The sequence below is a fragment of the Gambusia affinis genome, linkage group LG20 (genome assembly GCF_019740435.1).
Source record: "Gambusia affinis linkage group LG20, SWU_Gaff_1.0, whole genome shotgun sequence".
Lineage (NCBI taxonomy): Eukaryota > Metazoa > Chordata > Actinopteri > Cyprinodontiformes > Poeciliidae > Gambusia > Gambusia affinis.
The window spans coordinates 6922086-6934621 of record NC_057887.1 but is presented as its reverse complement, the minus strand read 5'-3'; the positions used below and the strand labels follow the sequence as shown (position 1 = coordinate 6934621).

The 12536-nt window shown below is 40.3% G+C and overlaps 1 protein-coding gene across 5 annotated transcripts in view; it reads left to right on the top strand.

Moving 5' to 3' along the window:
• Window positions 1–12296, top strand: part of ccser2b (coiled-coil serine-rich protein 2b) — a 35225-nt gene extending 22929 nt beyond the window's left edge. For 2 of the 5 annotated variants that reach the window (XM_044102218.1, XM_044102219.1), the window contains exons 11-14: window positions 183–266; window positions 350–436; window positions 622–747; window positions 6768–12296. In XM_044102218.1, the coding sequence (XP_043958153.1) occupies window positions 183–266; window positions 350–436; window positions 622–747; window positions 6768–7184 (714 nt within the window). In that variant the 3' untranslated portion in view covers window positions 7185–12296. Of the gene's footprint in view, window positions 1–182; window positions 267–349; window positions 437–621; window positions 748–1370; window positions 1477–2568; window positions 2609–6767 lie in introns of all 5 variants that reach the window. The other 3 variants (XM_044102221.1, XM_044102222.1, XM_044102220.1) reach the window with 3 other exon arrangements.
• Window positions 12297–12536: the final 240 nt, after the last annotated feature.

The following is a 12536-nucleotide window of genomic DNA, read 5'->3' as shown; positions in this document are numbered from 1 at the left end:
GCTTCAGCAGAAATTGAGAGTTTATATATTAAATATATATTAAATAAATAAATAAAAAAACATATTGAATGAATCAAGACAATCAAGACGTCCATAAGCCTAATCTTGTTTCCAGTTTAGCCATGTTTCTATGCATTTAATATGTTTATTTCCACTCTTTTTTTTCCTCTTTCTCTTTTCAGGAGGAGGATTTGGACGACGACACTCTGACCACGGACACTCTTAGTCCAGAAACAAACGACTTGTCTCACAGTTCGGACTCGCAGGTCAGCGAGCCTAGCCTCGTTAGTTTTCTGTGTTAGCCTACATTTCCCAAAACCCCTTGGCTCAACATTCCGCCTGTCTGTAGGTGGAGGCGCTCCTGCAGGAGGTGCAGCAGCTCCGGGAGGAACTGAGGAGCCGAGACCGGACCATCGCACAACTAACCATGCAACTGGTGAGTTTGGTGCTGCTGCAGCTTCAGTTTGTTCCGTTTAGCTCAGAAGTTTAGGTTAAAGTTAGTTAAAAAAAAAAGGGATGAAGTCTCGGAACAAAAGAACCTGCACGGCTTTAGACATGAATAAATATTAAATATTTTAGTCATTGTCTACTTGTGTACGACTGAAGATTGTGTGTGCGCAGACTGTTCCCACACTGACCACCAGGTGTCGCTGTCAGGAGGCGTCTGAAAGGATGCAGCAGCAAACGCAGACAAGTGTGACAAACAGCGAGTGTGTGGCCTCGCAGACACCCTGGAGAGAACACACCGTGAGAACACACACATACACACACTCGAGCACTTTCCTTATGAATGAAATCAAGGCTGAACCACAAACAGAACCTGCAATGATGTTTGTTGTTAGTCCAGGACAGAAAAATCCAGAAAATAGAATGGAATAATCTGAACTAATCACCATTAGTTTGAAGGTTCACACAGCAAGCATCTTTAAATCTCTTCTGTGGGTTAAAAAGTTTGTTTTTCTTCTTCTTTTGAAAGACTTTATATTTTCAGAAATCTTGTTTGTTTTTTTTGTTTGTTTTTTTTGTTGTTTTGTTTTTAGAAATTTTCTTGCTTTCGGTTGCGCCATCTCAGACTCCCTGATTCATAAATTTCTGATTGTATTTCTTTCTTTTTCTTTTTTTTACAAACTGTGCAGGCAGAAAGCATCTCTCACTTCTCTCACTGCGGCTATTTTTACTCCACATTCTTTTTTGCTCCTCATTTAACTTATTGGCTTTAAATACTTTTATTTAAGGGTTAAACTTTCTGAGAGGGCTACTGTCACCCTCCCCCCCCCCCCTCCATCCATCCCTCGTCTATCCTGTCGTCTTTTCTCCATTTGGAGTATCAGCATCTTCTCCCTCTCTCTTTGTCCCCGTCTCCGTCTCAGGCGTTTCCTCCTGTCCCTTTCCTCTCTCCACCCTGGCAGTATCAACGCTCCAGGCCTATCAGGGGGAGGCCCAAGCCAAGCATCCCCTCCCACCTCGCTAGAAAAAGTGAGTCACAAAACTGTCAGACTCCTTCAGCAGACGTTCACTACTTAGCCTTTAATGTTTTAAAATGTACAGAAACTTTTGAAAAACTAGTCATGAATGCAACAGTTTTGACAGAAATCAGCTGAATCTACTTGGAGGAAGTTCTTGCTATCACTTTCAAACCTTTGAAGCTCCGGTCTGAGCAGGATGCAGTTCAGGTTTGCCTGAACCGATTCATTGAAGTTCTAGGACTAATCTGCTCCACCGGTTCACCCTCGAAATCATCTGTTCGAATCACATTTTCCCCAAATCAAAGAGATTCTCCTAACTCACCCATTGGGATATTTATCAGCACGTCTGACTGCAAACTGACCTCAGATATGAGTTTAACTTAAGTTTACTAAAATTCAGCTTTCGTCATGCTTTCCGTCCAGATTTCCTTCCAAGCAGCCAGGCCTCCTGTTCCCTCCTGATCAATAGTTCTCCAAGGCTTTTTGAAGGTATTTCAAAGTACGTCTGCACATTTTGCTCCTCGATAATCCGACGCGTCTAAACGAGTCGAGGTTACATCCCCAAACAGACAAGCGTGTCTTCTAAGCAAAGTAAATCTTGTCAAGACCCAAGAGAGGTGGGGCAACGTTTGGGCTCTTTGGAAATCCCCTCGTTGGAGCTAAGATCCTTCTTTTTCTGTCTGCTATGTTTGACAATTTTGCAGAGATTTGACAAGAGACGTAGGATTCAGTTTTGACCTCTGTGACATTCGGCTCAAAACAGTTTCTCTGAAAATTCGATTTACGCCAAATTGTCCTTGTCAACACAACCCCGACTCATTAAGTGCCTGACTGAGTTATATTCAGAAATAGAAGGCTTAGCAAAGAAAGAAAATACTCTTCTGAAAATGGAGAGATCCTAGACTGAGAGTGAATGAAAAATGAAAGTGTAAAGAAACTGAAAGACCTTCAGAAATTCTAGAGGATTGTTGGTCCTGACCTTTTTAAGAAAATCTTCATTGTACTTTAAACTGCAGTGAAATCTGACTATTTTTAGCTTTTTTCCCCTCTAACTGTTCCTCCTCCTGTCCTCTCTGTGTCCCTTCTCCATGCTTTCGCTCAGGAGTGGAAAATCTTGTGCTTTACTTCAGTGACAAAGCGTGGTACGGTAGCAACTTTCCTTTTGTCTTGCAGTCAAACCTTCTCTGTCTCCTCATTTTCAGTTTTCTCCCCTCCATTTTCCCATGGTGATTCCCACAAAGCAGCCTATCTGTGAGGACTATGTAATCTGAACTGGCGCTTTAAATCATAACTGAAGAAAATTGAAGTCACACTGAACTGATTTAGTCTTTGATGGTAAAATATAGATTAACGTTCGTTGATAATATTGTCACCTGGAGGCCAGTTGCTCAGCAGCTGAAGATTGTGGAAATTGTAGTTGTGTCAACGCATCCTTTAAAAGTCTTAAATTTATGTGTCTAAAATTAAAGCCTTAAATTTATTAAGAAAATGTAAATTGGCCTTGTATGCAATTTGTTGTGGTGGGACTATTTAACATAGTTTTTTGTTGTTGTTGTTGTTGTAACCAAACATCTTCATTACTTTGCAGTTGAGGTTCCCTGTAACTAGCTGCTATTATGTCCTTGCCAGCAAGCTAGCTTTCTAGCTTTTCTAACAGCATCATGGGATCAAAGCTGAGTTCACAGGTTTTGCTATGCTTGGTTGTAATACACAATTTTTCAACCATCCAATATATTTATAGTTGTTTTCTGTATTAAATTTCAAAAGGTCTTAAAAGGACTTATAGTTGACTTGCTGAAAGCTGCAGATAACACATGGTTGTCTCTCCGCAAATGATCGCTTTACAGCAGACAAAACCCTTAAGTCCTCTCAAGCCGCTGTGCAGAAATATTGTGGGCATTTCAGCTGTTTCTCAGAAAGCTTTGAGTTTTTGTTTCAAAGCGTTTCTGAGAATCATGTCGACCCCTTAAGCCGATAGAAGCATTAACAACATAGAAACTGATTAAGGTGGTCTTATCCACCTCTGTAAAGTAATATTGCAACAGTTCGGAAACCCCAAACCTTCTCAATAAATCCAACTCCGGCACTCACACACTATCTGTTCTCAGATAACCCAACTTCCATCATTTGAATTTTAATACCAGTTTTTCTATTTTCTGACTTGAACAAATCCATTGCCCCATTATTCCAAGCTCAGACTGAGGAGAAGGAATGCATTTTTTCAGGATCGATCTTGAAGGACGGTCCTCAAGAGGATGAATTCTTTTCCAGTGGAAGTTTAGCTACAATGGAACAAACTTTAGTCTTGTCCATGTCAAGATAAAACAAGCTGTCGGGATGTTCCCGTTTCCTGTCCATCCGTCAAAGTCCAAAAAGGCACCAATCAATGAAATTATACTCTAAGTATGAGAGCGAAGAATTCACACAGTCAGGACAAATGATCTCATTACAACAAGACTATGGATTTTTCAGCTTTGCCTGTCTAAGGGGCCATTGACCAGCCCTCTATTCCTGGATTTGAGTATCTCTGCTCTGCGGCTCGTCTTGTCAGTCCCAAGTTATGCTGAACATCTAAACACTCCAGTGAGTTCCAGGTCTGCTCTCCTGTGTTTGGGACGACGCTCCTATTGGCGATCCAGTTTGAACTAAGATTCAGCTGACATACGAATGTCCTCACGTTTGGTTGTAGAATGGAAAACAGATGAGTTCATGGTCTACTCTAATGAAGCATTGCAAGTTAATGTGACAAATTCCAGAATTATCGTTTCATCCAGACATAACTTGGCAATTCTAAGTGGTGCAGTCATACCTGCTTTTGGAAAGAAGACGCTTTATCCTTCAACTCTTCCAATAACTCTTCCTTTTCTAACTGTCCTATCATGAACTTCAACATTTCACATGCTGACTGAGGTGTGTCGAGTCTCAGATGGAGTTTGTGAGCTTTTGTCTTTTCTCTGAGCTAAACTGAGATTTAAGTTATTGGATTTCTCACTCTTGTAAGATAAGATAACCACCTTATCTTTCCAACATGCATTTTATTTACAGTAAAACTCTGTCTGTCTCAGTTGGTCTCTTATTTGTCCCGTGTTACTGTCGACCAAAGAACCCCAGAGCATTACATGCAGTAATTGCCCAATAATCAGCATTATTCACTTCATTTGTGAGTGCCCTGTGTTTCTCCTCATTTGCGTGCGAGCCATAATTCTACAGAACTCCATTACAGTCCTAATAATTTCCAGGATAATTGAGGAGTATGACAGCTGCTCGTTGCCTGCAGCTCAGCTCGACAAGCTCATGTTTACCCATTATTGTCACGATTCTAATTGTTGATTTTAGTGATGATGCGATGTGGCGAGATATTATAGCCGTGATGGGCCTCGGGGGGGCTCATAAGAGGGCAGTTTGGGTGGATCAGCACTTTATGTTAGTATCTCATCAGAACACTCAAAGGGTTGGAAAGCCTTGGCAGCAGAAAGAAAAGAGAGAAAATAGGGTACTCTGCATTTGTCATCACCATTCTCTGTTAAGGTATCTCATCATTCCTGTGAATTTTATTGTGATTTTGATTTTACATCCTGTCCTTTTTATTCGCTCCGGCTGCTCATGCATGTTTTATGAGGATGGATTGAAACGTCTCAGTCGGAAATGCGGATACCAACAGACTGCAATTCCTCTTCTAGCCACCAGATGTCGGTGTTTACCAGTTAATGTTTAGTTTCTTGCCCTGAACTGCTAATATCATCCTGGTGTTTATTTTCCCAGCACATATGTCTAAACTATGTTTCTCCAAAATATGTCTTTATAACTACTTCAGACTGAAATTACATAACTGAAAACCACAGTGTTCTCTAATTTTTCACTATAAACTCTGGGAAAGTCTGGAATCCAAGGTTTTTTTTTCTTATTAAATTATTGATAGGTATAGACAAAGAAAAATACTTAGAATAATTCTCTGTCTGTCTAAATGTGCATTCCTTAAACAAATTTAAACATCAGAAGCAGATTAGAGGGCAGAAAGCTGGAAATTTAATCAGCTTTTTCTTCGTTTTCTAATTTTTAGATAAACAGTTTGAGCATGAGGATTCACTGACAGCAATCAGTGATGAAGAAATTACAGTGTGAAAGTAAAGCTGAATTTCTTACAGTAAAGTGACTAAAGTAGAGGACACACATCACTAGTTAAACAAGATATTATGGTTGGACGATATGCCTGAAAACCGTTTCGCCACATAAGAATTTCATTTTGGTCCATTGATGATTATTAATAAGCTTTCTGATTTAAATTTCTGAAATACTGCCAAGCTGATAGTGTGACCTTTCTTCTTTTAGTCACTTCATGCTGTTTTTTAATCATTATTTTTAAGCTGTTATGAGGCACAGTGGCAAAACCTGAAACTGCTGCTGCACAAGTTACTCAACAAATTGTTGTTAGGTAACCAAAGAGTGAGAGAGTGAGTTGACGCTCGTCGTGAGAGGTTGAGCAGATAAAGTTTTTCCTCTGCCTACATCTCCCAGAATGCTCGGAGTCCAGTGAATTCTATATGTTGAACTTTTTATCAGATGTACTATCTGTTGATATCAATCATGTTTCTATTATATATGTTGTTATTGATTAATTGCCTAGCCCTATAAGACATATAAATGACGCACAAACATATAGAAAATAGGTAAAGTTAGTCTGATAATTCAGTCACAGCAGTGTTCACTCCAGTTTAAAACTTTTTGTTACTATAATCAGTTAAAGCTGTGCTCAGTTTGGTAAAAACGGCTTCTTTAAGTTCTGAGATCTCCGAAAAATGACATCACGAATGCGATCGTTTTAAACTGCATTTTTTTAAAAACACGATTTTCGTGACAGCCTGACACAAGTCCACTAGCTCTGAACAAGAAACTCTGAAGTCATTTGCTTTTCTGCTCAATAACCACAGAGAGGGGCTGCCATGAGCAGTGAGAGGAAAAGTAATCAGCAGCCACAACAGCAAGCAAGCAAAACCAACAATTTAAATAACGGTGTAACGTTGTAATCAAGTCATACACACAAACAGATGAAAGCAAACACCCGGATGAATCGAAGCGGTTTGACTCTCGGATCAAAGTGTGGATGTGTGAAACGATTGTCCATCTGACAGAACAGCTCCCTCTCTCTCTACTCGGCTCAAACACCTGATAAATGATGCAACAAAGAGCTGGAGGTTTATGTTGGTTCAGAACCCAGTCTGGAACCAAGCTTTAATGTTCGTTGAGACCTAAATTCAGTTTTGTTTTGTTTGTTTTTTTGTCTGTTTGTTTGTTTGTTTTCAGTCACAGGTACTTCACGCCTCCCATCAGGAAGACCAGGAACCACTGACAAACCAAGCACCGTCTTTAGGTAACCCCGCCCACGCTGAAATGCTCCCTGACGGTCTCCCCCCATCTTTTAAACCAATCGCCGCCACCTGCACAACCCCAACAAGAGCGATGGATGATGGAAACCCACAGAGGAAGCCGGGGAGGGAGGAAGAAGAGACGGAAAGGAGAGGGACCGGTTCCAGATCCCTGATGCCTCCGTACCCTTCCAAGCTCCGCCTCTTCCTGTCTCATGCTGCCAACAGCTCCACCCCGGCATCCCCAAAGGCGAGGCCGTCGAGGCAGCTGTTGGATCGTGTCAACTCTCCGGGGCTGAAGACGAAAGCCTTCGGCTCCGGATCGACGCGACTCCCCAAACCAAAGAGCTACTGAGGCGGCCACTGACTGACTGTATCCGTCCTGAATCCTCAAATTACTTAATATTGATATTCTGAGCTCAGATTAAACGAAAAAGCACTACATTAGGAAGACTGATACCACCCAGATCTCGGAAGACATCACGGACAAAAACCGTGGATTTGTGCCTTTGATTTGGAAGACGCTGTCTCACAGTGGATCGCTGGAACCGAACGTCATTTAAAGTCTAACCTGAGATGTTTCACATGCTGCTGCTGCTTACATTTTAATCTTTATTGGTCCTCTGATGAGTTTCAGACTGACTACACCCAGCCTCTGTGAGAGGAAAAGTGTTTGCGTTAATTTAAATGAAGTCTCCGACGTGAAACCCGGCCTTCTTTGCGTTCCATCGAACACTGGATGCAAACCTATATCTAATATCTTAAGTTCACCTTCAGCAACACACCCTTTTTCCTTTTTGAACCGCTGGTCCGATTGTTTCTCCCTTCCCACAACCACAGAAGAGACGGAACCCTTCGTCCTTCTGCCCGCTGCTTATCATCTCTTCTTCCAGACAACCTTGACATGAGGAAATACTTTTTCTTCTGAAGCTTTTGAGCCTCAAACTTTCTTCTTCTTGGTTAATTCCCCAGCTTCTCACAGGGAAAACGTCCTTCCTAAAGGAAGAGTTTGGGTTTGTCTAGCTGTTGCTTCCAGTGAAACCTTCTTCCAGACCATTCGGTTAAGCTTCACTGCAAAAACACAAAATCTTAGCAAGTCTTTTTTCTTTTCTTTGTCTAGTTTCTAATGCAAATCTCTTAGCTATGTTTAATTTCAAGTGTGTTATCTTGAAAGTAACTTTTAAGAGCTTCTTTTTAAGTCTATACTTAATAATAATGGAAAAATAGTACTTCCATTGGCAGATCTTTAAATTTAAAAATGAGTGAAAAAATCTTCCGATAGAACTAGGTTGGGGTTTTTATAGGTTTTTTTTTATTGATCTCAAGGAAGTCTTGACTTAAAACAAGCTGCTATCTTTCTGAAGTTGCTTGTATGTTAGTTTTGTCTTATTTTAGTCGAGCTAAGATATTTGCATTAGAAACTGGACAAAAATACTTAATGATATTTAACGTTTTTCCCTTTCGCTTTAGAACGCCACTCTGGGATCTTTTTCTCTCTCGCACTATGGCCGTACTGTGACGTTTCTCTAAAGGCGTTTGCTCTCAATCCTCCTCCAAGCTCTGAACTGAAGGATCTAAATCCTTACAGGAGTTATTTTGTGGTTAACATTCAGCAGAGGAGCTGCCACTTGTTTCAGCATATTTTTTAATTTAATTTCTCTGTTCCTCAAACAAATCCTGACATTTGAGCTTCGCTTTGCCGTCTGAAACGGCTTTCAGCCGGAATGTCATGTTTCCACGGCGCCGATCTGAAACCGGGACACGTTTCCAGAACCGTTCCTAACATTTTGCTAAATCGAGGAGTTATGCACTCGCCTGGATTCCTTCAGGAAGTTTGAACCCAGTGACATTTTCGCTCCGCCGATGCCTCAAGCCCACCAGTAAGATCCCATGTCATCCGTATCGGCGACTATCTGTCAGCTCTGCCTGCTCTCACATTAAACAGCTCTGGAATAAAATATGCAACACCGTTAGGGGGAAAAAAAACAAAACAGAAACGGACGCAGAAATATGCAAGCTGGCTTCGCTTCAATGCAACGACTCTTAGTCACAGATGTTGGTGAATTTTTAGAAACATGATGACTTTTTTGTTGTATACGACTGGATGATTCCACGGCTTTAATGAGAGAAAGAAAACTTTCTGGGTTTTTGACTGGTGGGAGTAAATGAAACTAATTAGATGTCATTCTCCCTGAGATCATAAACTCCTCAAATCTGACGCTTTACATTTTCTATTCGAAATTGTTCGCTTTTTTTCTTCTTTTTTTGGGGTTAGACCTTTTATACGTCCAGCTCACAAGAGAAAATGCAAGTTTTTAATGTTTTCACTGACAACTAAGAATTTCTCCCTTTTATAAATAGAGTTAAAGTTGATAAAGAGTAAAGTTTCCTCTAAAGAATCTGAAATCAGTGTAGGACAATTCTGTCTGGGGTGAAATAATTGATCCCGATGCCAAAAAATAGCATTAATACCTCCAGTTTTCACAGCCCAAATTCCTTAGCAATAAACAAATGCAATAGCCATTGCATCTGTAGAATAAAATAATAAATGCTAAATAATTCGGTTCCGTTTTAGATTTTTAAGCGCGAGTGAGAATCTTCAACTTGGATTCCTGATCTCAGCATCGTTTACCAATTATATTAAAATTGCATGTAGATGCATTAAAGTTGCACTTAGACTTTAACTCAAAGAGACAAGAATCTCTTTGAGTTAATTTAGCTACGCAAATGTAATACAGACTGTAGCGCAGCTGTTTTCAAAGATGGATGCCGCAAAGCCAAAAATATTGTAATTTTTAAATGCGTGATTTAAAAACGTTAACAATATTCAGTCGGCATAAAGAGCGATCGAACGCTTGGATCTCATCCGGTCAAACTTTGTGCACGTTTATGTTGTGTCATGTTTAAGTCAACTTCAGTCTGAATCTGCATCTCTGCGTTTTAGCGTCACCATAAACATTGGAACCACCTTTATTGTACATATGAGCCTGTTTTCAGAACAGGAAGCGTTAACTAAAACCAAAAGCTGGCACGTTTTGTCATATTTTATCAAACCAAGATGAAACACGAGGGCGACGGGAAGTCAACAAAACAACCAAAACAACAAAATACATATTTACAACCTTTGACTATGCACAAGTGGTCACAAGATTCTTGTGCATATTGTGAGAAACTGCTGTAAAAAACCCCCCAAAACTCCAGTTGTGCATCTTTTCTTTTCCTCTTGTCGTTTTGTTTCCAGGCTAAACGCAGATTGTTTATGACGGAGCGCTCACCCGCCTCGTGACTCTCTGACCACCTCTCTAGTCTTCCTCCCTCCCTCGCACCTTCCCCACTTTTTTTCTTTTTAGTACCAGCCGTTAGTCCAGTAGTGGAACGGCAGCTTCTGCCCAGGTGAAGCAGTTAAAGCTTGTTGCCATGGCAGCGCAGATCCGTGTGGAATCGCAGCCCATCCTCGTGTTTCTTTTGTTGTTCCCTGTTAAATGAATCATCACACACACGTTAAAACCCGCGGGTGGTTGGGCGGGTTTTTTTATGTTGTTTTTTTTTTTCCCCAAAAAAAATTTTATCTTCCACTGCTTTGGAAAAACACACCAAGTTTTTCATTTCCAAAATGTTTTGTCTGATTTAATTTATTATTATTATTGCCTTGAAAGTGAGACAGAAAACAAAGAAATTCTTGTAAAAAGTTCCTACATTTCATTCAACTTTCCGGGTGTTCAGGCTCCACCTGCGCCCCTTCTGACCTTGGTGCGCTCTGTCGTTAAAGTGGGGGAAGGTTCGGACATGCGGCGGCTGCTGATGAGTTCTTATCTGAAGCTCAAGAGAGCACAGGCAGGATTTCTGGAGTAATAAAAAAAAAAAAAAAAGCAAGCAGATTAACAGTTTCTTAGCGAAGGCTTACACTGGATTAGGCAGGTGAATATTCACAGAACCCGTGACGACCGAGAGCTGGATTAAACCTGAAGGTCCTTTCATCTCGGGCAGATTCCTTCACGATGAGGAGTTGCTGTTAATCTGGCCTCCAAGCGCGGCGGTGTCCAGCCGAACACGGCCGAGCTGCCCGCCACCAACAACGCTCTGCTGTTTTTTACAAACATACTTCCAGCTTCTGTTTTTCCTTTTCTATTTCCTGAACGTTTTGGGAAAAGTCTGGAAATTTGCGTGAGCATGAACTCAGGCAATCACACCCGACGAGGTAAAACGTTTTGCACGCATACGTAAAGTATTCCACCTTTGGGAAGAGTGTAGTCCTGAATATTTAGCCGTTATACTTATATAAACCTTTGTCATTTGTCCTTTTTGTATGATTTCTACTATAAACTGTTGAAGTCATGATGATGTTGGGTGTTGACACTAAATGAACCTGCTGAGGGAAAAACATCCGTTTCTCATTGTCATCCATCTTGTCCCAAACTCTTCAACTCTCCTTAGTTTATCCTCAACCAATGTCACCATCCTTTATTATTTGAACATTTTTTTCTTTGCTTCATCTTTTATGATTGTAAATTGACTGATGACTTTATATATTTAGCTAAATAAGTGAAATTTCTTTGTCTGGTACGAGTTGTTTTTTTGTTGTTGTTTTTTTTTAAACCAGACAAATCTGAGCACCAACGTTTTGTGACGTATGTCCTCCATACTTGTCCCCGATAATTTATTAAAACAAGTTTCTTGAGTTCATCTCGGTTCGAAACCCAGACATCTTGACAGCAGAACATCAAATCTGTTTTGTTTTTGTTGCTCTTGGTGAAGTTTCACTGAAAATGCTCCTGATCACTAAACATCCCACAGATAAACTGGTGAAACCTGGAGATCGCTTCCTCGTCCCCCTTCCTCTGACAGCTTGGAAATGTTCGCCTTTGTCCTGTCCTGTTTTCACGCTCTGGACGTCTCGGATCAGAACCTGGGGTAGATTGAAATCTCTGATCTTCACATTTTCCAAATAAACGGGAGGAGCTAAAAAAATTTAAAACATAAATAAAAGCAGCGCTCTCTGCCTAACAGAGTTCTCCGGGTGTGTCGGTGTTGTGCGGGTTTCCAGAATAAGCTTACATGCAGGTGAACGCTCGTCTGTGTATTTCACTGTAAATTATTAACGGAAGTTCAACATGTTAATGTGCGTTATGTGTATCCATGATATTCACTGCATTGTGTGTGTGTTTTTTTTTGTTTGTTTGTTTTGTTTTCTGCTGTAATCCCTCTGTGGGAATGCTTTAGTTTGGATAACTTGAAGGAAAAGCATCCAGCCATTTTGTGGCACCTTATTTTTATTTATGTTTTTGGTGCAATAATATCTGCTGCAGTGTTTTTTTCTGTTCAGCTACATTAACTATTTATGGAACAAACTGTAAAAAAAAACAACAACAAAAAAAACAACCAACAATGTCTCCTTCACTGTAATATTCATTGTAATGTCTGAATGATGAGCTTGTAAAGAGAAAAGAAAGCACTTTATTTACGGTGATGGACTTGTCCAAACTGCTCTATTACTTAACTTTGTGTGTTGTCAAACAAAAGCTGCGTTCATGTCGCACAGAAACAATGATTTCTCTCTGGAACATTTTTATTATTTAAGCTTTACGCCTGTAATCCCATAGCTGCAAAACATGATTACAGATAAAGGTAACGAATATCCACTTTTTTTTCTTTTTTTTTTTAAACCCGTTTATTTGTATTATTATTAGTGATTTGGCCATTTTACTCT